This window comes from Apium graveolens, chromosome 3, assembly GCF_009905375.1.
Source record: "Apium graveolens cultivar Ventura chromosome 3, ASM990537v1, whole genome shotgun sequence".
Lineage (NCBI taxonomy): Eukaryota > Viridiplantae > Streptophyta > Magnoliopsida > Apiales > Apiaceae > Apium > Apium graveolens.
Genome location: NC_133649.1, coordinates 12,195,501 through 12,221,143, shown reverse-complemented (window position 1 = coordinate 12,221,143; position 25,643 = coordinate 12,195,501). Strand labels below are relative to the sequence as shown.

Below are 25,643 nucleotides of genomic sequence, written 5' to 3'. Positions count from 1 at the left end.
AAATGAAAAATGTTAAAGATACCAAATTGGATCCTGAAAAATTATAAAATGTCACGTGTGGTTAAATTAAAATGGATCCCCTATATTTACATAAAAAAAACCAATAAAATCATTCTATACTGCCACATCAACTATGACACATCATTTTGTAACAATTTTTTAACTCTAGAATTAGTTTATATTAATAATTTAATTTAATAATTTTTGTGCAGTGACTTGATAACAAAGAAAGTCTATTTTCATATTAATTAATAAATGAACAATTTCAATAAATAAAAACACTTAAAATAAAAATAGTCAATAATTAAACAAGACACCACAGCATGAAACAGAAAGCAACCTTAAAATTTTATCACACATTATTGGCAAAAAGTGCCAGGTGCTTTGCTCATACACTCCCACTAATCAATCCCTCCTTCAGACAACCCCCAAAACACAAACAAAAACTCTAAGTAATGGAAGGAGTGAGTTCACGACTCGGCCGCGCTTCATCTCGCTACGGCGGCTCAGCTCCTGTCTTCACAGGTCCTGTCCGAAAGTGGAAGAAACAGTGGGTCCATGTCTCCTCCCCTCTTTCTCACTCTTCTAGGTCCCACCATCACCACCACAACCACAACAACAACAACAACTCTCCTTCTTTGCTCCTTTGCAGGTGGACCCCAGTTTCTGATAAGTCTGTTAAGCCTCAGCCTGACCTTCCTCGCCGCAAGTTTCGTTATACTCCGGTCAGCTTTTCTTTAATCCCCCTATTTTCATTTTTAGCTTATGGGTTTTGCTTGCCTTTAGGGTTTTATAAAATTTAATTTATAAGCCACTTATAAGTTAAAAAAATGTACATATTTCTTACTTATAAGCCCAACTTGCCAATAATATAGCACTTATTTGATAAATTTGTGATATTGTTGTTGAGGTGTATGTGCTATTATAGCTTATAACTTTGTAACATGTGATTGTATAATCTTAAACTGTTACACAAAACATGGAGTTTTTATGAGGTGCAATTTTAGCAGTTAAGAATTGTTTTCATCGATTTTGCATGCCTTGTGGAGATATGGTTTTAGTGATTAATTGTGTCGTAGTTCAAAGTATTAGTTTGCTTGGTTACATTTGCTTCACTAGACTTTGGACTTAATTCCCTGTTCGAGATAGACCCGAGTTTTTAATTTGACGCGGGTGTCATATTACCATCTTACGGGGAAGATGATCCTTTTAATTATCTTATTTGTTGTATATTCAGGATTCTTGTGTGTGAAAATTACTGTTGTTTGAGTTTGATTGGGAAACATGAGGTAATTATAAAGGAACTTTAATGTGTTCCCCTTTATGGATTACTTAATAAATCGTCTGTGGCCCGATTACAATTGCCTTCTGTGTATGTTTGTGTCCTATTATTTCAAAATTTTAAGAATCTAACATATAGTTTGTCAATCTTATTTTAAGTGGTTTTATGTGTACTTCGACTTTCTCTGCAGATTGTCGGGATAGATGATTTAAAAAAGGAGGTTGACAAAAGAGGTAAAGATGAAGCTGTAACAAGCAAGACCTCTCAATCTTCACCAAGAGAAACTGCCAGGAAAGGTGTTATCTTTAGAAAGCAGGACATTGACAGTCTCTTCATGGAAGTGAGCCAGGTGATACTATGGGCATTTGTTCATTTTTCTATTCTGTCTTAGTTTAATTTCAGTTTTATACTAAGAGATCCTGTATCAATATCACTTCGGTTAATCATATTTAGCATATCCCTTTAAATTGTATTTAAATGTATATTCAAAGTTTTATGAGCTAAATAGTGAGAAACCTCTAAGAATGAAGGGCAATGTCTCAGTTAAAGCAGAATATAAAATGACTACTTAAGGTTATTATCCAACGTTTTATAATATGATGGTTCAACTTCTTGCAGCATGGCTTAAGTAACTTCTGGGAATAAATTTCTGATAAGAGTCAACAAATCAATTCTCTTTCTTAAAGTAAATACATGTTACACTATATTATTTATGTTGGTTTCTATCAGTTTTTGTGAAATATCACATGTAAATTTTCCCTTTACGGGGTAGATTTTACCTAGTTTTGGGTAATTTCTGTCAAAATTTGGAAAAGCACCTGTGGAAGTAATGATTATAACTTTCCCCTTCCCCACAAGCCAGAAACATTCTTGCATTGTATGTAATGAAGTTCTTCATACAGGCATCAATAAATGATCAAGACGATTCAGATGGTGAAGACCAGTAGACTGAGAGGCGGAGTAACGTGTTCAGGACCAGGAGTGTTGGGTGATGTAGTAGTGATCAGTGGGCTAATTTAGGTAGAAGAATGTGGAGCAAAAGTTGATTTGTCTTTTAATGTTTCTTACAACCCAGTGTTTATATCGGAACATAGAAGCTAATGATGGATAGATCTGCCAGTCTGTAATTACTAAGTTTGTAGTGTGCAATGGTTAATTTAACTGCCTGTATCAATGCTTCATTCTTAGTTACTAATTTCGTAGTGTTCAACGGTTAGCTTACTGCCTGTTCTAATGCTTCTTAGCACATTTGTTTCACATTTATCATCTTGTGCTTGGCATCTCTGCATCTTAGTTATCACTTTACAAGTCAAAATGCCTCTGTAGGTGGGGTGTTTACACTCAACCAAGCGCGATTTAGTAGTGCATGCCTGTGATTATATTTGTTGAAGATACCGAAAGGGCAGGCAACTCGATAACAGTACATTTGTTGCCTGTGTATTTTCCAAATGCACAAAATTAAAGCATTGTGTAGTCTAGAGAGTGATATCCATTGTTAGAAAAACATAAGCTCCAATCTATTATACAAGCTAGTGCTCCGAAGGCTGCTTGGAACAAGTTGATTTGAATTTCAGAATAGTGATGCAAAGAACCAGGTAATAGAAACAAAGAGATAATAAGGATCGACAAAGGTTCACATATGCCTTAAAAACATTTTGTGCAAATAAAATCCATGTCAGAGATTTGCACTTGGGGTAAACAAAAAACAAAAGATGAAATCCATGTTTCAAATACGAAAATCTGGGATATTGATACTTAAAACTGCAGATTTAGAGTGTTCAGTGTCACTCCTAAGAACATCACAGTCGAGTTGCTTATTACTTGCGAATAACATAAACAAAAACAACTGGTGCACTTCCAAATTTCAAGTTGCACAGGCTGATGCTTTGCTCTTCAAACTCCCATCACTAAACTGCAACTTCTACCTGCACAGAAGAATACCCAAATCAGTTAATTCTAGCCTAGTTAAAGGCAAAGTGGGGTTGCGAGCATCTTCAAAAACATTTTGGACAGATATCATTATTTTCGGTAACACTCGACTTCATAAATCCGCCACTCATTTGATTTTTAGGATTGCTATTCTTTAAATTTTCAATATATATTGACATAAAATTAGTAAGGCCGAATGATGCTACACAATTCATATATAAAACTGTTATAAATTGTACAACCGACACTATCTGCCATTCTATTGTTTCAAGACTAGGAAATCCATCTTAAGCATCATCCTATTGATTTGGAAATTGTAGTAGTTAACCATATCCTTAGACTTTTCCATCCAAAATTGTTGTATTATGCCTAGACCTCATTCTCACTTAACTGTTGTATAGTATGTTAGGTTAAACATAACCACACAAAAAAATTTAAACCTTAAAATTATATGCCATCCATAATCATCACAAAGAGAATCAAGTAACAGACTGATTCTTCATACAAAATCTCAGATGTCTACTACTGGTACCACAATTTCGAGTTTCGTTCAGCAAGAAGCAATTTAACACTCTGTTTTACCAAGAAGATGAAAAAATGCCCTACTTCTTTAAAAACCATACTCTTAAATAGCAATGAACTCTGCAGTCGGGATAATTTTCTTGGCCAAGGACCATAATGTCAGTAATTGATAGTTCCTGAGTGAGTATTTTTGTAGGTTTCTGTAAGTTTAAGTGAGAAATGCAGTAGATATAACAGATATACAGAGAGATAAAGAAGATTAGGGGTGGAAACAGATAAATTTAGGCAAGAATTGTAGAGAACAGAAATCAGGTAAGAACTTGCAAAGAAAGTTAAAATTTTCTAGAGAGTCAGAGAGATACAGTAGAGAGGGAGTGTGGTAAAGATGTATCAATTTTCATATATTCAGATCATAATGACAAGTGCCATGTACAACCCCTATATTTAATACTCAGAACATTTAAGTAACTAAATAACATAATCACCATCGACACTAATACCACTATAAGCACAAAATTTTATAAGTTTAACTTGTTTAAATTTGCTTCCACTTTTTTATAATGGTGGACCCCCCTGCATTCACAACAACTACACCAATCAAAATGAGTCAAAATTCATAAATTTTAGTGTTTAGCATGTGCCAATGGACACACACTAGACAAACCCTTCTCTTATTATTAAAACTACTCTGCATGTCACTACTATACTTGTCCTGACATCACATCCCCTTTCAATTAAACCATGTAGGAAAAGTACACCCAAGTAAAACCTTCATCCTCCCAAGTTGCCTCATGAACACTAAAGACCATAATTTATGATAAACCATCTTTCGATATTTTAAATACTCCTGCTATCCAGAGGCCTTAAATCAAAGCTACCATGTTCAGATACTTGCGGTAATTGTTGCTCTACCTTGTTTTTCCCAGTAGCAACTGGGACACATGAAACACAGAGTACACTCTAGAAGATTCAAGTAATGTTAGCTTGTAGGCATCATGCCCTAATTTCTCAAGTGTTTTAAAGGGACAAAAGTATTTAGCAACCAGCTTTAAGATGGCTGCAACGACCTTCCTGTGAGGTTGCAACTTGAGATACACCTGATCCCCTTTCTGATATATGATTTTAATACTACAACAATCTGATTCCTGATTCCAAACTCATACCGCCCCGCAAACCAAATGATGCCTAAGGCATTGGTGCAAACCCGGTGGACCCTTTCAGCCTGCATCTGACTGGGATCGTATGCTTCACTCAAATTCAGTCTGGAACCAGAAAACTTAAACAGAATTTACCTAAATTTACTAAGAAAGAGGTTGTCCTTGTCACTAACAATGGTTTCTAGTAAGCTAATGGAATGGGGAAGAGCTATAATATGGCTCCCATCCATTGCAACCCAAAAAACATCATTACCTTTAGATTTGGGTAATTCTTATGATAAAATCCATTGAAATATCCCTCTAGGGTTCATGAAGAATTTATAAGGGTCAAACAACCCTGGGCTTTTACCATGTCTCCTTTGTGTTTCTGGCAAAGACTGATACACTTTCCTAAATTTTGCCTAATAGTTGGCATATAGAAACATTCCATCTACTTTTTTCAGTGTGGCTCTATGGCCCCTATGCTATTACAATGCAACTCTTCTAAAACTCGTCTTATTAATTCCCCATCACCCCCAATAACCCATCTTCCTCTAAACAACCGTTGCCTCATATAATACTACTCTTGAGGTCACTTCAAAATTGGATTTTGTATCTCTGTCCTTTCATTATTCTTACCTATCTGCACCATCTATTCTGGCACCACCAGAATGATCTGAACACAAGAATTAGAGACCTCTAAAGTTGAATTGGCACCCTCCCATATAAACTGCAGTGTCCAAGTCTGACAATTGCACTTGAAATCACCTAGTCAGGATAGCCATTGCACACCTAGTATTAAAATTAATTGCCAGTATATCAACTACCTGAGCCCCGATAGTAATTTCAGAATCTTCTCACTTCCAACTGAAATTACGGTATATAGCTGTGCTTGTAAGAAGTATGGTATTAGGAAGATTAATTACCAGAGGCGATTGACCCGATCTACAAGTCCAATTAATATTAAATTCAAGGTGCTTTCCCCATTTATGAGAATTTTGAACTTTCTACCATTCCACTCTCGTATATACTGTAAAGGTCCCTTTGATGGAATTTCTGGCTGCTAAAATTTATAATCTTGCCAGTATATTTTTCTTCACCAGGCCATCAAATATAGGCATTCCCTCATTATCTTTTAATACTTCTTCTACTACATTCCGAGGTTTCGTGCAAACATTCCCCTTCACAAAATTTTCAACATATTAGAAAAAAAGTCTTTTCTACCTCCTTTCATATCTTTGACTGTAAGTTAGGGGTCTAGGTTTAGTATAGATGACCTCGTTATCGCTGCCACTTGCATTGGTGGTTTCTTTGTTACCCTTGTATAAAACCCTGTATAACATCTGCTGAGTAAAACAAAACTTGTAGTTGTTCCCTTTATTAGACTGTTTGGTTGTGAATGCTCATAGAATCTAGCAAGTTTTAAAGCTTGTTCCTATGTGGATGGTTCTGATTACCTAAACATGCTTCTTGTCTTAGACTGCAGGACTCCAATGAAGTTTTCCGGGAAGTACTCCTCACTCCTCAGTGAGACTTGGAAATTTATTCAGCAATTTTCCTTTGCACTTCTAAAACTCATCAAAGTACGACTCTACTGTTGTAAACTTTTGTTGCCTCTTCAACTTATCAGAAACTAGTTCAGTTTCCAACTCTCCAAACAGCCAAGAGGGCCCGAGTAAATTGACGCCAAGATCTATAACAAGACCTAGAGGATCCATTCATGTGCATAGCAGAAATAGTTGGGCATCTAGTATGAAATATTAAAAGAAATATACACTTCACAATCTCTTAACATTCCATAGCACCCCCTGCTTCCGTGAGTATAGAAAAACTCAACGTTAGGTGTTCTAACTATGCATATTGGTAGATAATTATGTAGACCCGGACTTTCTGATTTGTGACCATCATCCTCATCTCTTTTATCAAGGAAAGTATACCAATGTCTTAACTTAATAGCATGTATAGGATCCTTTTACACACCTTTTCTTCATCTGAACCTTCCTTATGACTTCATTAATTAATCTAGTCATTCCAAATCTAGCCTATTAATCTTCTATTGTAGCTTTGCAAACTTCTCATCAGAACTTTCCATGTACCCATGGAAATCCTACTATATTTTTCTACTACATTGATCTTGTTTTTTTGTAAATCATGGCCTCCAATCTATAACTCCTCAATTTGTCAAACACTTCAACGATTCCTCCAATGACAACTGCAATTCACCTCACAGTTGTATGGTAATCCCAACCACCCATCAAATCATAATTCAACTGAGTTCACAACCCAAACTACATAGTCAAGCACTAAAACATGTACAACTAATGTTTTTATGATTTTTTGATTTCAAATATAATGAAAAACTGAAAACAAGAGAGAAGAAACTACTAGAATTCAACTGAAATGTACAAATCTATATGCTACTTCAACAACAGTAGTTGATCAATTTTAACTGTTCTGATACCGATTTGGTCAGGAATTGATAGTTCCCAAGTGAGTTATGTGTATTTTTGTAGTTTTCTGTATTTAGGTGGGAAATAGTTTTTGTAGAAAATATAGAACATTAGAGGCAGAAACATATATCTAGGTTAGAAATGTAAAGAAAAAAGGAGAGCATATATCAGGTAGAAACTTGCAGAGAAACTTAAAATTATATAAAGCGATACAGCAGAGAAAGAGTGATGGAAATGTATAACATTTCCATATATTCAGATCATAACCACACATGCCATGTACAACTCCAGCATATAGTACTCAACATGTTACTCAGAAAATACCATAATATCCTTGACACTAATACTACTGTATATTCTCTTATTATTATTATTATTATTATTATTATTATTATTATTATTATTATTATTATTATTATTATTATTATTATTATTATTATTATTATTACTACTATTATTATTTTAATATAATATTAATATTATTATTATTATTATTATTATTATTATTATTACTACTACTACTACTACTACTACTACATCGCACCTTACTACTATACGTATCCTGACACAAATTACCATATACTTGTTTTTTACGTTCAACCAACATATGTTTCTATCATATAATATGTTTCTATCATATAGAGAATTTCATTGTTGTAAAAGAAGAAGCAAGAGGGGGAAAGTACCTTGTCAACAGTAAATAAAACAAAAGTAAAGCCTACATGGAACTAATCCCTAATTCTAACACACATATGAACCTGAATATCCATAGACTTCAATACATTCTACATACAACACATATAACAAGTCAAAGTAAACATATATATATATATATATATATTGGGTCAGGTTCAAATTAAAACCTTCTATAAAATAAGAACATAGGACTAATCTCTACTGTAGATTTTGTTTAATCAACGGCTGTATATATCCGTTCGGATGCAGTACACAATATCTTAAGTTTTGCTAAAACTTAATTGTAAAATATAAAGTCTGATGTACTTATGCAGCACACATTTTTTTTATTTCTAGAATACTGTTTTTTAAAAAAAAAAATGTTTTACATGAAACACCTTGTATTTTACTCTTATAATATGTTTAAGAATATGATTATCCAAAAATAATAATTCATAACAAATGAAATCCTAACAAAAAGTATTATGTGCTGCAACATAGAATATATACTAGTTCCAAGGTTCTAAGAATAGAGTGATTCTGAGTGGAACCTGACCCATATGTATGTGAACATTGTTGTTAAAGGCGCGATTAATGGCGCTTCGCGCTTAGGCGCAAAGTGTGCGATTCGAAAATGTGCGATTTAGCACCTCCAGCTTAGGCGCAAGGTGTGCGATTCGAAAATGTGCGATTTAGCGCGATTCTGAAATCGTCCAAAAAGCGCTCATGAAGCTCTAAAAGGCGCTAAAAAGCGCTAAAGGCGCTAAAAAGCGCAAAAAGGCGCTCATAACAAGTAAAAAACAGTAACACTCTAAAAAGAAGGGTAAACTTAAAAAAACAACCCTAAACCTAAAGTGTTTCACCCAACAATCAGCCTCCATAAAAGGTCTCTCAATGGTCACTAAACTCAACCTCCATCTAAAAGTTAGCTGGAGATTGAGTTAGACGACGCCGGAACTGTTCAATTAGTGTACCTTATCAGTTAAAGCTTCATTATTGACATTGTTATCATTTTATTTAGGCTCTTTTGTAAGTTGAAGTGTTAAGAATATCTAAAGTACTATTTTATTGTTAAATTTTTGATTATTTTTTTAGGTCAAAAGGCGCGATTACTTGCGCTTCGCGCTTTAAATTTGGGTCCTGCGCCTTTAAATAATTTGCGCCTTAAACAACACTGTGCGTGAATGTGTGTGTAGAGAGAGAGAGAGTTCTATGAAGACCACAATTTCATTGAAGACCATTATACATTCTACAATCAAAACATTGCAAAACATATTATTTTGCAAAGTATATTATATAAAGATCACTGTTTCATTTAAATGTACAAAAACATCTTTGTTCAAAAAGCAGAACATGTGTGTTCAACAAGCTGAATGTTTTGTAGAACAATTCGTTTTGCAATGTTTTGCTTGTAGAATATATAGGGTTTTCAAAATTTTCAATGAAACAATGATGTTTTGTAGAACATATGTTTGTGTGTATGTGTTGAAAATGAACTAATAAGAAGAGTGTACCTTTTCCCTTATGTAGAAATTACCGGTATAATTTGATCAACCGCCGCGTTTCATTATAGACTTCTGAATATTTTTGTTCCCATCTCATCTCCCATTCAGACTTTCTTGGACTGCTCGGATTTCTCGGGTCATGCAGATATACCTCACATTTTTCATCTTCCATTATAACATCCCCGTTCTGCATAAATCCTACTGGCCGCCTGTCTTGGTACTCAAATGTACATATTTTTAACCAACACATTTCAGAACTATTATCTTCTCTCATCATCCATAGGTTCCAACCATAGCCAGTACGAAAAGTAAATAGATAGTGGGATTCTTGAAACAATGCAAGAACCCCACCCTCTTTCTCGAGCTGAGGAACGGGCAAACTTATTGTTTTGAATGTCTCGCGCTCTATACTAAATGACAATATGAAGTCATTCTCATGGTTATCCTCATATGTTTTCACAACCCAATAGAAAAAAGGATTTACAAAGGCAGCTATATCTAAACCATAATAAAAGGCATTTATATATCGATCATCATAACAGGGGAATAGTTGCTCAAACGGTTTTTCAATTATTCTCCAAGAATCAGTTCTCAATGAATAGATCCCCACTAGATAGCCAAACATTCTAATAACTTTGTAATCGCATATCTCCGGAAAGAAGGCAAACCCAAAAGCTTTTTTATGAAAGCTAATTTTACAGCTAGCACGAGCACTTGGGAGACACTTAATTTTTCCAAGACTAGGATTCCACAAGTACAAATCAGAATCAGAAATTTCGAGGTCCAAGATTAAAAGAAGACCTTTAGCACAACCCACTAGGCTAAGACCTTCTCTTGATCCATAAATTGGACGTTCTACTTTTAACTTTGCAACAAAGGTTTCAGCACATCGAAAGGAGTAATACTCATCTGTTTTTGAAAATTGGTGGGCAGTAACAAGATACCTTTTCTCGTCGTCCCGTTGTTCACTCAGATGTGAATGAATGAAGTATGGATCCCTGACTAAATTGTACCAAGATTTGCAAACAAATCTGCATTGCGACAAAGATTTGACGTGAAGCCGTAACAGGATTTTAATCACAAAAGTGTCTGGCAGTTCACTCAAAACCGCCATCCGATTATTGAGATTAGATAAGAGAAATGATAAGACTGGTAGGAATTGTAAGATCTACAATTTTGTCGAACAAATTTGCGAGCATCAAGGTTTGGTTTCGCATAATATGGAGTGTTTGGTTCAGGCCACATAAAGATGTGTTGTCTAGTGCATTTATAAAAGTGTTGTTTTGATTACAATTTCTGATTCATTTAAATTCATGTAATAATAAAATAAAAGTGACGGGGTCACGGGAATACTTGGATATTGTTAGTCGTCCAAAAAAATATCCCTTATTACAGGGCATGAAGGGAACAAGAAATATTTATAGGTTGTGTTAATTTATGTTATTATGGGAATAGATTTAATTTTAATTCATTATATAGTTATCTTATATAAAAAATTGGAAATATTCTAGTATATGGTATAGATGATATAAAAAGGATTTTTTTTCTTCTTTATAATTCGGATTTTATTCCTCTATATAAGGAGATGCAATCTTTTTTAATTAGAAGTTTATACTTGAACTCGATTAAGTGAACAGAGATTTTTTTTTTTACAAGTTATGATGGAACACACTGCTCTCTTCAGCGATTGAGAAATTGCACGGATAATAATAGTCTGTTACTAATGGGCTTCTGGTTTCTCTTCGCTATATCTTTAGACTGAATTTTGTTTTAAATTTTTACTGTATACACCTAGGATTTTCTGCCTAATTGTTTTAATTACATTTTTACATATTAATATAACTGGTAATAAGGAATTTAATTAATAAGAAAAAAAACTAATTTACCATAGATGAGTAGGCAACACAGATTGGTCATATATTATGTGGCTTGTTCTTGTTTAAAATATAGATCAATTCCCCCTTCCCCTTACATCCTGCACAAAACATATGCTCCGCTGATCCAGAAAATGTAGTCAACACTTTAAACAATAATACCTTTTGAGAGACAATCACATGTATACCAACCATTTTTTTGAAGATATATCCTATTATCTATCATCAAATCAACAAGTTCAAGTTTTGGGTGCTATATCTATTTGTAAAAATATTATGCGGACTTCGTAATTGCAACAATAATATAGGTACCGTCATTACCCTTCACTTAGTTTTATAGGACTGATAAACGAGCATAAATTTTGACAATATAATCACCAGGAGTTGCTAAACCTCTCCAATTCTTTGATCAAGTAATGCAAGACTTGAGGAGTAAAGTATACTGTTCAAGATCTTAATTCACTCCCCACGACTCATCACATCCTATTTTAAATCTCTTCACAATTCTGCGGTCATGTCAATATTACTTTTCCCTATTTTTATTAGAGTAAATTGCACTTTGCACCCTACTATTATGTTTCAAAAACAAATTTGTACCAGAACTTTGGAAAATTCAGTTTGCACCCCTATACTTCAACTTTGGAATTCATTATGCACCCCTTTCCAGAATTTTGTTGAATTGGATAGGGGCAAAACCGGAAATTCATCAAAAATATTAAGTAAATTAATTTCATATCTTTTAAAATAATGTTAAAAATTAAATTTTGATACAAAATTGTAAGTTTTTAATTTTTTAAATGATAATAGTAATTTGAGTTTTGATTTCATTTTATATTATTAATTCTAGTATTTTGTAATTCTACAAAAAAATATTTTAACAATTAATTTTGATTATATAACTAAATTTAATTAAGTAGAGTAATAAAATTTTTAAAATTGATATTAAAAAAAATGATAATCGAATGTAAAATTAATAGTGTTATTTGAAAATTAAAAATTTATTATTTTATAGTTGCTATAAAATAATATACAATTTTTAATAATATTTGAACAAGCTAAATTTTATTTTGATTAAGTATATTGTTGAATTTCCGGTTTTACCCCTACCCAATTCAACAAAATTCTGAAAAGGGGTGCATAATGAATCCCAAAGTTGAAGTATGAGGGTGCAAACTGAATTTCTTAAAGTTCTGGTACAAATTTGTTTTTGAAACATAGTAGTAGGGTGCAAAGTGCAATTAACCCTTTTTATTATATCAAACCCATTCTTCAAATATCATATTGACCATCCATAAACTTAATTTTCAAATAAACATCATTTAAACTAATACTTTCGATAGTAATAATTTCTTTTATTATCCATTAACTTCAAATTACACTGGTCTAGTGGTCTCATCACACCAAAAAAAGTAATATCCTTAGACAAAATCGTTAATTAGGTATCAAGAAAGAAATTACCCATTATAGGAAACTTGTTAATGTAGATAAAATTAAGATAACCTATTTTTATGGGCTTTCTTTCACTATCTTTGAGTTTAATTAATAAGTGTATATTTTTAATTGTTGTTCCTTAGTGGCTCCAAATTTTTTATCAATCATGTTACGGTATACAACTAATTAATTCTAAATGAACTTGTTTGATGCTTTACATGGAACCTTAAAAAGACTAATGTCCTTTCAAGTCGGTCATCAAAATAAATGGTTTCCAAATATCAGAACTTGAATTTGTTAATGAGAAGTTTAATATATTAAATTTCAGGCCCTCAAGGCTTCTAACTCAAAATACTTGAAATCATTTGCACACCACAGAAAAAATGGATAGTTCAAGCGATGAAACCTAGGGTTGCTATTCATTAGTAAGGAGTCTCCTAATACACAATAAAGAGGACTATAAAGCAGACATCGTAATTCAAAAAAAAATTGAACTGGGGATTACCCGAACTTGGGAAGTTTTTAAGAGATTTAAGATGAGAAAGCGCTCCTCTCACCAATTTACAAGTAGAAGTTTCAGCAGAGCCATTCGAGTATAAATACCTTTTTTGCATGTTTAAAGTACTCAACTCTTAGGATCCTCATCAACATCCACGGTTATCTACAAGAATAAATAATATTATGAACAATGCATGGTCAATGAAACTTGTCTGATTTCGGATAACGAGACCAAAGAGTCAACCTTATTAAACCTGGAAAGAGAATGCATTATCGCTACATGCTTCTCCATCATGCTCGTGAAACGTGAATGCCTTTTCATTAACATAGTTGCCTCGAGCTTCTTCATAATCATTATTTCTTCTCTCCAAATCGTTCTTGCTTTATGGGAATTTGATAAGCTACATCACAGGTGGAAGCACTTAAGACAAATTATTTCATCCATTTTAACTCATTTTGGCGCGAGGTACAATTTTATATTATCCTGGAAAAAAACCATCGATTGTAAAAACAAAAACAAAAAACATGATATAATTCTTATTTTTTTATTTCACCTTTATCTTGTATCATTCATAATCTAAGTGCTTAATTTATTTTGTAATAAAGAACTTGAGTTTGATAAAATGCATGCTCATTATAGAATTGCTTAAGTTTAATTTAAAAAAATTATACCTTCATTTTCACTAACATAGGAGAAACAAAGTAGAATTTCACATTTGTGTGCTTGGAGGGATAACATGCAAAAGAGTGAACAGTTCTCCTATTGGCAAGACCTCCAATTTATCTTTAATACCTTCAAGTTTACCTAGGCCCCTTTCAATTGTGTGAAGTGTAAACATCTAGAAAAGCCTGATTCACATAGAGAAAGAGAAAGCTAACTATTTAAGGTCCCACTTTAGCACTCCTTGAGATGAAATAGATCATTCTGGTAATATACACAGCTATTCAACTATCGCAGCTATATTTTAGAGCAAGTTCATGATCATAGCCATGAGCTAGTTACCGTTCACAAGCCATGGAGCTTGTTCACGTCTTCAAATGGCTTCAAATATCGATAAGAACTCTTTTATGATCAAGTTCGGCTCGTTCATAAAAGGAATCATAAAATTCGTGTTCAGGTTCAGTTTATTTATAAACCGAGCATAGCTCAATCCGAACACACAGCAGTTGGTGAGTGTCTCACTCAATTACACCCTTTTAATTCCCAAAATCATTCCAATATATGAACTATTATCACGTATTCGACAAACATACTATCTAATTCAATTTTTTTTGTAAAAAATGAATGGTAAATGCAATGAGCAAAAAAGCAACACTAACATGCTCATATATTTAGTTATTGAAGGGCATAAATAAATTACAATACATAGAAACAATAAAATTAGACGCATTTTAATTGAAATAGTAAGAAGACCGTACCTTTCGCTTCATGTAGAGATTACAGTACAATTTGATCTAACCCCTCCATTTCATTATTAGGCTGTTGAAGATCTCATATGTTTAGAGAGATTGATTTGAGCCTTCTTCTTCTGTAATATGACCGCTTTTAGCGCGGAGTTATAAATATTTACTTAATAAGATGGTTTAATATTAAACAGAATAAATATCTTGCACCAAAATTATATTAATAAGTAGTTAATACAAAAAAGAAATTATATTAGTAGTAGTAGGTAGTAATTATAAAAATAAAAAGTAAATGAAATTGTTGAATAACATATTATCTTGTTGTTCCTTAAACTCAATGAATTTAGATGGATTGATTACTTAATAAAAGTAATATAGAAAAACAAAAACCTTATCGTCTGAATGTGATTGTATACAAACAATATATAGTTGGTTTAAGAAAATATCTCAATATTTATTTAAAATAATCATATGCTCAATAATAAAATTTATAGAAAAAAGATAATTGTAACGTAAATATATGGTTCATAGTAAAATCAAAAATATTAAATTTACTTGAGCAACTAATTTTTTAACCGAAACTCTAAAAAAGGCACACAAGATTAATGCAAAGAATATTAAAATTTAATCAATACTGAAAGTTAAGACCAATAAAAATAAAGATCATGTGCTGCATCATAAAGTTAAGACAGACTAGTAATTGTTATGCAAATCATTCGACAATAATGTATTACACAGATAATTATGCATTCTAATAATGTTAAAAGATTGTCAAAGATATTAGCAAAAATAAAATAAAACTGGCAAACAAAATTAGCAAAACAGAAAGAAATGGTCAACACACTCTAATATTCCACTCCAGCCAGCAAGGAATAGGAGCCCAAGGCTGCTCCAAAAAAGTTGATTCAATTTTCAGATAAGTGATTCAAAAAACCAGGTAAATTGGGAATATGAAAGAAGAAAAGAAGGTCAAGCAAAGTTCACACATATCATATATTCATAAATAGTTCTATGCAAATATAATCCATGTCCAGATATTTGCACTGGTGAAAAACAAACGTTATTCTCAAATACGACGGTCCAAGATAATTTAAAAAACTGCAGATTTGGAGTGTCCGGTGTCACTTGTAAGAACATAACAGTTGAGCTGCTTATTAAGTATCAACAACATAAACTAAAAGAAATGCTGGCTTTTGTTTTATATTTCCAGTTGCATGGCTCCAAGCTTTGCTCTTGGAAACTCCAATCACCGAATTGCAACTTCTACCTGCATGAAAGACTACACAAATATGTTAGATCATCTGTGCTCCACAAATCTAAGAAACAAAAATACGGTATTGACCAAAGAAATCTTGTTCCAGAGGCATCACCCTCGTTTCCTTCCAAGGGAGATTGAGGATTCAAGCCTGTTTAAACAAAAAGCGGGTGTGTGTGTTTTCAGTCAGCTATTGACAAAGATCAGGTTTCTCGCTGAAACATGACTATATAAATCAGCCACTCATTGAATCTTTAGGATTGCTATACTTTTAGGCTAATGATCTAAAACAACATATGTTGGATTAAGCCAAAACATTAACATGCTTAAATCTTTGCTTGTTTGAGAAGAAATAACTGATTGACATAAATTATTAAGGTCAAATGAATTTAAACAACTTATATTCAGACTAGGACTTTCAAAATCTGTACGTGACAATCCAAAAGAAAATTGATGATCATACCCATCGGCATTTTGATTGTTTAGGACAAGGAAGGTCCATCTTGAGTATTATTCTCTCTACCAGGTTCTCAATCAAAACATTCATTTAGAAAAGATACTACATTTTGATTGTTTCAGGACAAGGAAGGTCCATCTTGAGTATTATTCTCTCTACCAGGTTCTCAATCAAAACATTCATTTAGAAATTATACTAGATATATATAGCCATAAAAGTATCTTTGTGTTTACACATAAGTGTAGAGTTTTGCAATCAAGAACACACACACAGAGAGAGAGAGAGAGAGAGAGAGAGAGGAGGGGAGGAGAGGGAGGGAGGGAGGGGGGAGAGAGAGAGAGAGAGGAGAGAGAGAGGGAGAGAGAGAGAGAGAGAGGAATTAATGTCATACAAAAAATGTGAACCTTGAATCAATATTCATCCATAATCATCAAAAAGAATAAGATAAGCAATGTTCCCACAAATTCCCAAATGTCTACTATTGGTCAGCCAACCTTTTCACATTTCGTCAAAAAACAATGAATTAATAGTATTGTTTTACCGAGAAGATGAATGAGCTACCCTGCTTCTTTAGGACCATATTCTTAAACTATAATGGACTTTGCAATCCTAATGACACATATTACAGTTACTCATTTTTATGCTTAGCCAATACGATTCTATCCGATTTAGAAGTTTTTTTATGCCAGAGAAGTGCAAGAAAAGGGTTAATTAGTACCTAGTCAAATGATAAACCAATCAAAACTGAAGCCTGTATAGACCTAATCCTTATTTCTAAGAAATAAAATAAGAATGAATTCCCATAAGCTCAATTACTATACATCCAACAGAAATAACATGAGAACAAAATGAAAATACATAAATAAAAAGTGATGCATTTAAAGTGAAAATATAAGAGTGTACCTTTCACCTCATGTAGAAACTACAAAATAGTTTGACTAATCCCCTCCAGTTCTTTGTCAAGTAATGCAAGACTTGGGGAGTAATTATATATCCGTTCCCAACAGAGCTCGTATTCAGTGCTCCTTGGACTGCTCACGTTCCTGGGGTCAAGTAGAGAAACCTTATTTTCCATATCTAGCACTATAACATCCCCATTCTTCATAAATCCTATGGGAAATCCGTCGGGAAATGAACAAATTTTCAAGAAAGACACTCCAGAACCATCATTTTCTTTCAACATCTGTAGGCTATTACCATCACTGGAACAAAAGGTAAACAGATACAGGGATTCTTGAAACAGTACAAGATGCCCAACCAGTTTTCCATAATAAAGAAAAGCATCAGGAAAACTCGTAGCTTTGAATGTCTCGCACTCCAGATTGAATGAAACTATATTGTTATGATTCTCTGCCCCAACCCAGTAGAAAAAAGGATACACAAAAGCAGCTGATAATGGACAATCAGAACGGGGAATAAGCCTCTCAACAGGAGTTTCAATTCTTCTCCAACAATCTGTTCTCAGTGAGTAGATCTCAGCTACGGAAAAATCAACAGATAAATAGTTCAAGATTCTGATAACTATGTAGTCACAGACATCTGGAAGGAAGGCTAACCCAAGAGCTTCAAGACGATAATTAAATTTATTATACGTACCATGAACACCCGGGAGAGGCTTAATTTTTCCAAGGCTAGGATTCCACAAGTGCATATCAGAGTGGTCGAGGTTTACTATCAGAAGAAGACCATTACAACAACCTGCTATACGACAACCCCTTCGAAATTCCGGAATTGGACATTTTACTTTCGACTTTTCAACTAACGTTTCATTGCAACGAAATGAGAAATGATCTGTCATAAAAAAAACCCTAAGGAATCTAATGACAAGATACTCTTTCTCGTCAGCCGATTTTAGACTCAGATGTAAACGGATGAAGTACGGATCGCTGACTATATTGTACCAAGATTTGCAAACACATATGCACTGCATCAGAGATTTGACTGGGAGCGTTGAGAGGATTTTACTCACTAAAGGGTCTGTCAGGTCATTTAGAATCGCCATGGCGATTCTTCAGATTATTGACCGGAACTGATCAGACTATTGATGGTTATGAGATCTATAATTTGGTGAAACAAATTTGGGACAATTAAGGTTGGTTTTCGCATAACATAAAAGATTTGATTTGGGGTCCGGACCATATGAAGATATTTAATTTATAATTTATCTATTTATGCATTAATTTGACATCTTCAATAATCTCGTTCAAATGCATTACAGCTTAAAGATAGTGCAAATACAACATATTGAATTTAAATTGTACACCCCTAATTCGAACTTTCTAGATGTACATCAGAATCTCCGGTTCTTAAATAATGTTTAAAGTGTGAAATATACACAAGAAATACTATGAGAATATTTGATTTGAGTTACTGTTGCGGAACTTGTAACAACTTTTCTTTATTTGGTATTTGTAACACCTCACTTATATCATACCAAGCTCGCTCTACAAAACTCCGAATCTAAAATACCTAGTGTGGGGAATTAGAGAGACTGTAAGAGCTTCGGCTTTTTAAACAAAATTTCTGTTAATCTGTTAACACCATATATATCACAAATTCTCAAATCTACCATCGGCTCCAAAATTTCAAGCTTTAGAATCGTACTTATATCATTTCAACAATCAACACTTTTGTTTTGCCACACACATATATCAGTTGCCCTAGTTCTTCACAACCATAGTTGTAGACAATATAAGTTTTGTAATTATAGCCAACATCATAGGTAAAGATTCATAATGTTGAAATAGAGAGGAAAGTAGGGTTTCATAATAATAGAAAAAATATAAGATACAAAATATCAACTAAACAATAATAAGGACCCTATTTTACAAGAAACTCATATAGTTATGGCCTATCCCATATTTCTCTACTAATTAATTTAATGTTAACACTTACCCTCAAACTCTAATCACAATGCTAAACAAATAAGTATCGAGAGTTTGCCAAAACCAGCAATTAAGCCTTTTTAAACATAGCAAAAGAAGAAGCATCCATGTCATCTGCTAGCCAACAAAACAACACCAAAATCCAAACAAATTCAGAACGAAACCAAAGCTGAAAGCACTACAAAAAGAAAATTGAAACAAAACTGAGCCTAATACAAGCTAAATCTGAACTGACATACGTACTGAATCCATACGTAACCAAAAACCATTTTCTAATCCTAAATTTGTGGGAAAATAATGGCGAAAAATCCCACCAAGGGGTCAATGCCACTAGAGTGGGGAACATTTCCAATCAGCGATTTAAAGGCCAGGAGGAAAAACCAATCACACAGAGGGGCCGAACTAAAAAACGGACAAAATCAAGGCAGAAATTGAATTCAATCTAAAAAAAAAAAGAAGTTCGTCTTAGCGAATGCAAGAAAGTGAGCCCGGAAATCATGATCCAATATAATGATACACGAGAAAATCTAAACCAATTTGTAGAAGAGTGAAAGACCCAGCATGCCTGCATCTCTTTATCAACCCACCCCAGCCCAAATCAAATTGACCCAGCTTTTGATACAAAGCACAGTTTTCTTACAATAAACCAGCTACGAAGTACAACATAAGAGCTGATTATATGGCCAAATCTAAACAGTAAGTAGGAAATTGTCGTACACGAAACTATATAACAATTAAACTCTCTCATAATTCACAAACAATTATACATTATATTACACATAATACCATATACTTGTATTCCAGGGACAACCCTGACCAGCTCAACTTTTTTACCATACATATATAAATTCAGTAAAACCACGAAATAACGCAAGATAGGAGCAATTCGTTGTTAAATATTAGCTAGGAAATGACACAAGTAAGATGATGTCACTATGGTAGCAAGAGTAGCTACCAAGTGAGTTAGCTTTTAAGAGAAGCTAAGATTATCTATATAAAGAGACTTGGACTTCCTTCTTGTATAACACAGCATATACATATATTTGTCGTTCATTATAGACAACACACACAGTTCACTGCTCTCTTGTGTTGTGTCCATTGTCGTTCTCTGCCTTCTTTTTCTATATTTAGTGGTATATACATATAATTGTGACAGCTAACATTTAGCAAACCGAAACATAACTGAAATAAAGCCTACTTGTTAAACTAGTCTAATAAGAATTAGGGCCTATTAGCATTTAGCAACCTAGCAAATAGTAAATTAAAACAAAACTGATCCTACTTGTTACCAGGGGCGAATCCAGATACTTTAACTTAGGGCGCACTAAGTATATTTTGAGGACCCTCTTATATTTTAATTTCTACGGGGGCACTTCTATAATTTTAAAAAATATAAAAGGTGAAAAAATGTTAAAAAATCATTTATAACATCACAAACGGTAATTTCTTATGCACAATAATTTTCAACATGCAACAAATAAAATAACAGGAAATCAGATAAAAAGCAATTGAAAATGTTGCATTTAAAAAAAGACTGTTAAGGGTGTGTACCTATTGCATTCGGTGACAGCGGCGGAACCAGAATTTCGAAAGAAAATTCTAATCGGAGCTGATCATCAGGGTTTAAGCCGAACCCCCTCCATTTCTTTGATCGAGTAATTCGAGACTCGGGGGAGTAATAGTGTACTGTTCAATTTCATTACCATTGTCAATACAAGTATACAACTATAATCTCTGCAACTTGTTAAACAGGGTATCAAGTGATCCGGTTGAGAAAAAATGTAAAAAATAACACTAGGACTCTAGGAGTGAAAAAATATATATTTCTCCTTGTTTGATGTATGTGAATAGATGTGGATATCGATGATCTTATGAGGATGATATGAGAGCAATTTCATGTGAGAGAAGTGAGAGGATGTCAGATTTGAGAAGAAGATGGACGCCGGCGAAGAGATGAAACAGGTGCATATGAAGAGATGAAACAGGTGCATATGTTATTGAATACGCATATGTCAAATGCTTATTCCAAAAATTACCCAAATTGAACTTGCGTGTTACATCAGCATCCTAGCAAGAAATATGTAATAATTTAGAAAATTTGAATACAATACCCAGACAGATATGCGTATCCTGTTTACGATCCGGTATTATTCAACATCCATCATAAAAATGAGTATTATTATCGTGACCATAAAAAAAAAATGAGTATTATTATCGTGACCAGTAAAAAAATGGATATTTTTATTCTTTCACCCGTTGAGAAATGAGAATCAATGGGTAAAATATCGTAATAACTCCTCTAAAATGATAAACGGAACCGGAAAAATTGTCACTCTAGTCTCCTGTCAATTCAAAAACCCGATCCGTACCGATCCGATCGGGTTTATTGAACCCGAATATTATGAGTTTGGATTCGGGTTTGATTTTTAAACCCGAATCATTTTCGGGTCGGGTTTGGGTTTAAAACATACCGTTTCGAACCTGACCCGAAAATCGTTCCATTCCGGTCCGAAACCGAATCCGGTCCCGATCTGAAACCCGTATTAATATATTAATAATATTTTACATGGAAAATGTTATTTCCAGAGCTATTTTTTTATTTCCAGAGCAACATTAGTGTGAAAAGACAAAACTGCCCTCCGTGCATTTACAATCAAAGACCTGAAAATATGAATATAAGAGTAATTTGGTATTTTCCCAATTTTTTTGCTCTGGAAACAAAAAAAGAGCTCTGTAAATAAAATTTCCCTTTTACATTTTATAAGTAGTACTATAATATATAACATAATATATTACTAATATTAGTACGAAAAAATTATACTTTTTACAAACTATTGCATTAAAGTCGTTTAAATATGTTTTTAGTAGCATATTCAATACAAGTATACTAAAGGTTAAGGTTGTTGTATTATTTCACCAACGATTTCATTCATAGAGACATGATCCATTTTCTTCTCTGAATCCTCTAATTCAACCCCAAAAATTTCAATATCATCATATTTATGAGTATTTTGCTCAAATCAGATTCTAGTAATTTTTCATGTGCAAATTAAACTGCAATTTGATGGTGATCTACAAACCCGAACCAAACCCGAACCGAACCCGAACGTTCGGATTTTTCCGGATTCGGGTTTGGTAAAAATAATCGGATTCGGGTTTGATTTTTGCTAAACCCGTTTTGAGCGAAACGATTCACATCGCTAAATATACGGAACCTGAAAAATTGTCACTTTGGTCTCCTGTCAATTCAAAATAAGGGAACAATTTAAAATATGGGAAATTTTCACAGGCACTTCTTGGCTTTTTTGAATCGGGGCTTTTTTATTTTTAATTTACTAGTGTTATTTTGTATTTTATTTTACATTATATAACTCGTGCAATACATGTATTATCTAATATATTTTAAATTTTATAGATTAATTCTTTTATTTTAATATAAAAATTAGATTAATGTAAGCTTAATTTCTTATAAATTTATATTATATTACATACTTTTCATAAGCAAAATATGGTCTATTTGTTAGTTGCCAAATTATACTATAAATATAATTCATACAAAGTTATTATTTTAAAAATTAAAATAAGGACTAAACGATTACGAGATACAAATTCATATTATATTTTACAGATGAAATATTAAAAAATTTATTAGTTATCCAGTTATTAGTATCGTCACATGAAATTTGATCAATCAATTTTTAGTCATTAGATATTTAAATCAAATTGAAGATAACTGTTATATATAATACTAAAAGTTAATATATATAGTAGTATAATGTTTGAGTTATACTTCCAACCTAAATAATTATTAAAATATTTTAATTAAAATACATACGTATTTAGTAAGATAGAACATTAGAAGTTTTGTTAGTAAAATATGTCAATAGTCTAATCGTTTATAATTTGGTCACTTCATTTCTACACGTTCGCTTATTAAAATTAAATTAATGATAATTGTTCGATATAATCTTCAAATTTATCATGCATAGTGCTTTGAGGTTCAAGTTAAAATGTTGTAATCGAAACACAAGACTTATTTTATTTGCGGGACTATATATATCAGAATTTATTTACTTAATTAATGAACCAATTTATCTAAAACCTAATTTATTGATTTCAACTATTTCAAAAAAATATTTAATTAGTTTTACATCCCTAATAATTTCTATAGCTATTTTATTTATAAATATATATATAAGGCATATTTATCATTTAAAAAAAGTTAATAAAATAATAATTATTAAAAAACCGTGTATCGCGTGATTTATAGGCTACTAGTAATTATTATCACTATTTTCGTACATCTAAGTGTCATTAATGATTTATTTTCGATTTACTTAATAGTTATTTATTTAAATGGTCATTAAATAATTAAAAATAATATATTCCCATGACACGGTGTATCGAACAACGAACCAACAACCAACAAATAGATCTTAATTATAATAATATTAGTTTAAAACCTGTGGGAAACCCAGGTTGCTTTTAATATTAAATCTATATTAAAAATTATTTTAAATTCAAAATTTTAAAATATAAAATTTGTTCATAAAATTGAAAATGTTAAGATATGAGATTTTTCACAACTTTTTATTTTATTTTAGGCCGCATAGAAGTATATTATATTTTATTTTAGTTGATCGAGCTAATTATTATTTTATTTTATTTTATCTTTGATTAATTGCATAAAACTTTTTCAGCCTAGTTGGATAATTTATAATATATTTTTCGATTTAGAACAAAATTTGTATATAAATTAACAAATTATCTCTAATTTTATTTTAATAAAATAGTATAGATATTAGAGATTAAGAATAAGTAATTACATAAGCTTGTTATATCATCCAAATCCAAGTAATTATATTGTGTTATTTTAAATTTTATTTTAGTTTGGATTGAATATTATATTAGTTTTTAGCCCGAATGAGTAGTTTATATAATTTTGTATCTGCCCGATATCATTTATATCGACCCACAAATTAACTTTGATTTTATTTTTTTTATCCCGATTCAATTATATAATTTTAGTCACGTTAGTAATCTTTATTATTACTATTTAACTTGACGTAGGAAATCCAACTAACTATTTATATATTTTTTTCTTTTTTTATTCTAACTTGGGTCAATAGTATAATCGGATCAGCAGTAAATTTTGTTTGAGCTCGAATAAATAGTGTATTGTATTTTCTTTGATCTGGTGCTATTATACCTACCAACGAATTACCTTTTAACTTTTTTTTTATTTTAAACCAGTTTAATATTATAAATTATTTTAATTTTAGTTCGGGTTGAATATTATTTTTTTATTTAGCCCAGATGAGTAGTATATATTATTTTATTTTTTCCAGATATCATTAAATCGACCAACAAATTATCTTTAAATTTTAATTTTGTTTTATCTCGATTCAGTTGTATAGTTTTTTTAGTCACGTCAATAGCGTGTGTATATATAGTTTTAACCCTATATAGCAAATCTAACTAATTATTTATAATTTCTTTTTGTATTTTAACCCTAATCAATAGTATAATCGGATTAATAGTATAATTTTATTTAAGTCTGAATAAATAGTCTATATTATATTATTTTCTTTCATCCTGGGGCTATCGTACCTACCAACGAATTATCTTTTCACTTTAATTTTAATTTTGGGGCTATTGTACTTACCAAGGAATTATCTTTTAACTTTAATTCTAATTTTAACATATAAATACTATAATTTTTTCGGGTGAATTATATATATTATTTTATTTTGACCCGAGACCATTATACAAATGATAAAGAATAAAATAAACCCTGATTGTGTAATTAATGTCGCATTAATTATGCCCGGTTTGGACCATAAATAAAGCCCATTTTAAAGGGCCCAAAACCCTGAATATTAATTAATTTCGTAATTAATTAATAAGAGTAAGAACAAATAAGCAGAATCTAAATAGGGATATAATTCCTTAGAGATTGGCCTCTGAGAAACCCCATGGAACAAGGAATCAATTTCCTGCATCATAGGACTCCAAAGTTCATTCTAAGACTGAGATTTGTCCACCAAGTCTTTTAAGCCTAACCTAACTCAAAGGCATCTCATGTCTATATAAGGGGTCTCACCCCACAAATCAGAAATACGTTTTTGACTTGATTTTTGGCAAACAGTAAGGTACGCAGGCATCTTGTGAAAGGTAGATTGAGTCACGAGACAAGAGAGTAGTCAAACTGAGTCTCTCTCTTGTCTAGAAGCTCACGAACCCTAGTAATAAATATACCCTAATTTTTTATCTATAATATTTGGCGCCGTCTGTGGGAAAGCATTACAACAACCATGGTGATCACACAGAGTAGAAACAA

General features: G+C 32.3%; 2 protein-coding genes across 25 annotated transcripts in view; one reads left to right on the top strand and one right to left on the bottom strand.

Annotated features, from left to right (window-relative positions):
- The first annotated feature begins 337 nt into the window (after nucleotides 1–337).
- LOC141711699 (uncharacterized) lies at nucleotides 338–2,508 on the top strand. Its single transcript, XM_074514343.1, has 3 exons — nucleotides 338–725; nucleotides 1,473–1,631; nucleotides 2,185–2,508. Exons 1-3 carry the CDS (start codon nucleotides 456–458, stop codon nucleotides 2,227–2,229), a joined length of 474 nt encoding a protein of 157 aa, XP_074370444.1. The 5' UTR covers nucleotides 338–455; the 3' UTR covers nucleotides 2,230–2,508.
- A 394-nt stretch (nucleotides 2,509–2,902) lies between these two features.
- Nucleotides 2,903–25,643, bottom strand: part of LOC141711696 (putative F-box protein At3g16210) — an 89,945-nt gene continuing 67,204 nt past the window's right edge. For 5 of the 24 annotated variants that reach the window (XM_074514341.1, XM_074514331.1, XM_074514330.1 and 2 more), the window contains 6 exons: nucleotides 13,975–14,151; nucleotides 13,547–13,703; nucleotides 13,408–13,465; nucleotides 11,386–11,474; nucleotides 9,509–10,530; nucleotides 2,991–3,207 (listed from right to left, as the gene is read on the bottom strand). Coding sequence is in view for 11 of the 24 variants with exons in the window: in XM_074514318.1 (XP_074370419.1) it covers nucleotides 9,528–10,613 (1,086 nt within the window). In the remaining 13 variants the exon portion in view is untranslated. The other 19 variants (XM_074514339.1, XM_074514338.1, XM_074514336.1 and 16 more) reach the window with 18 other exon arrangements.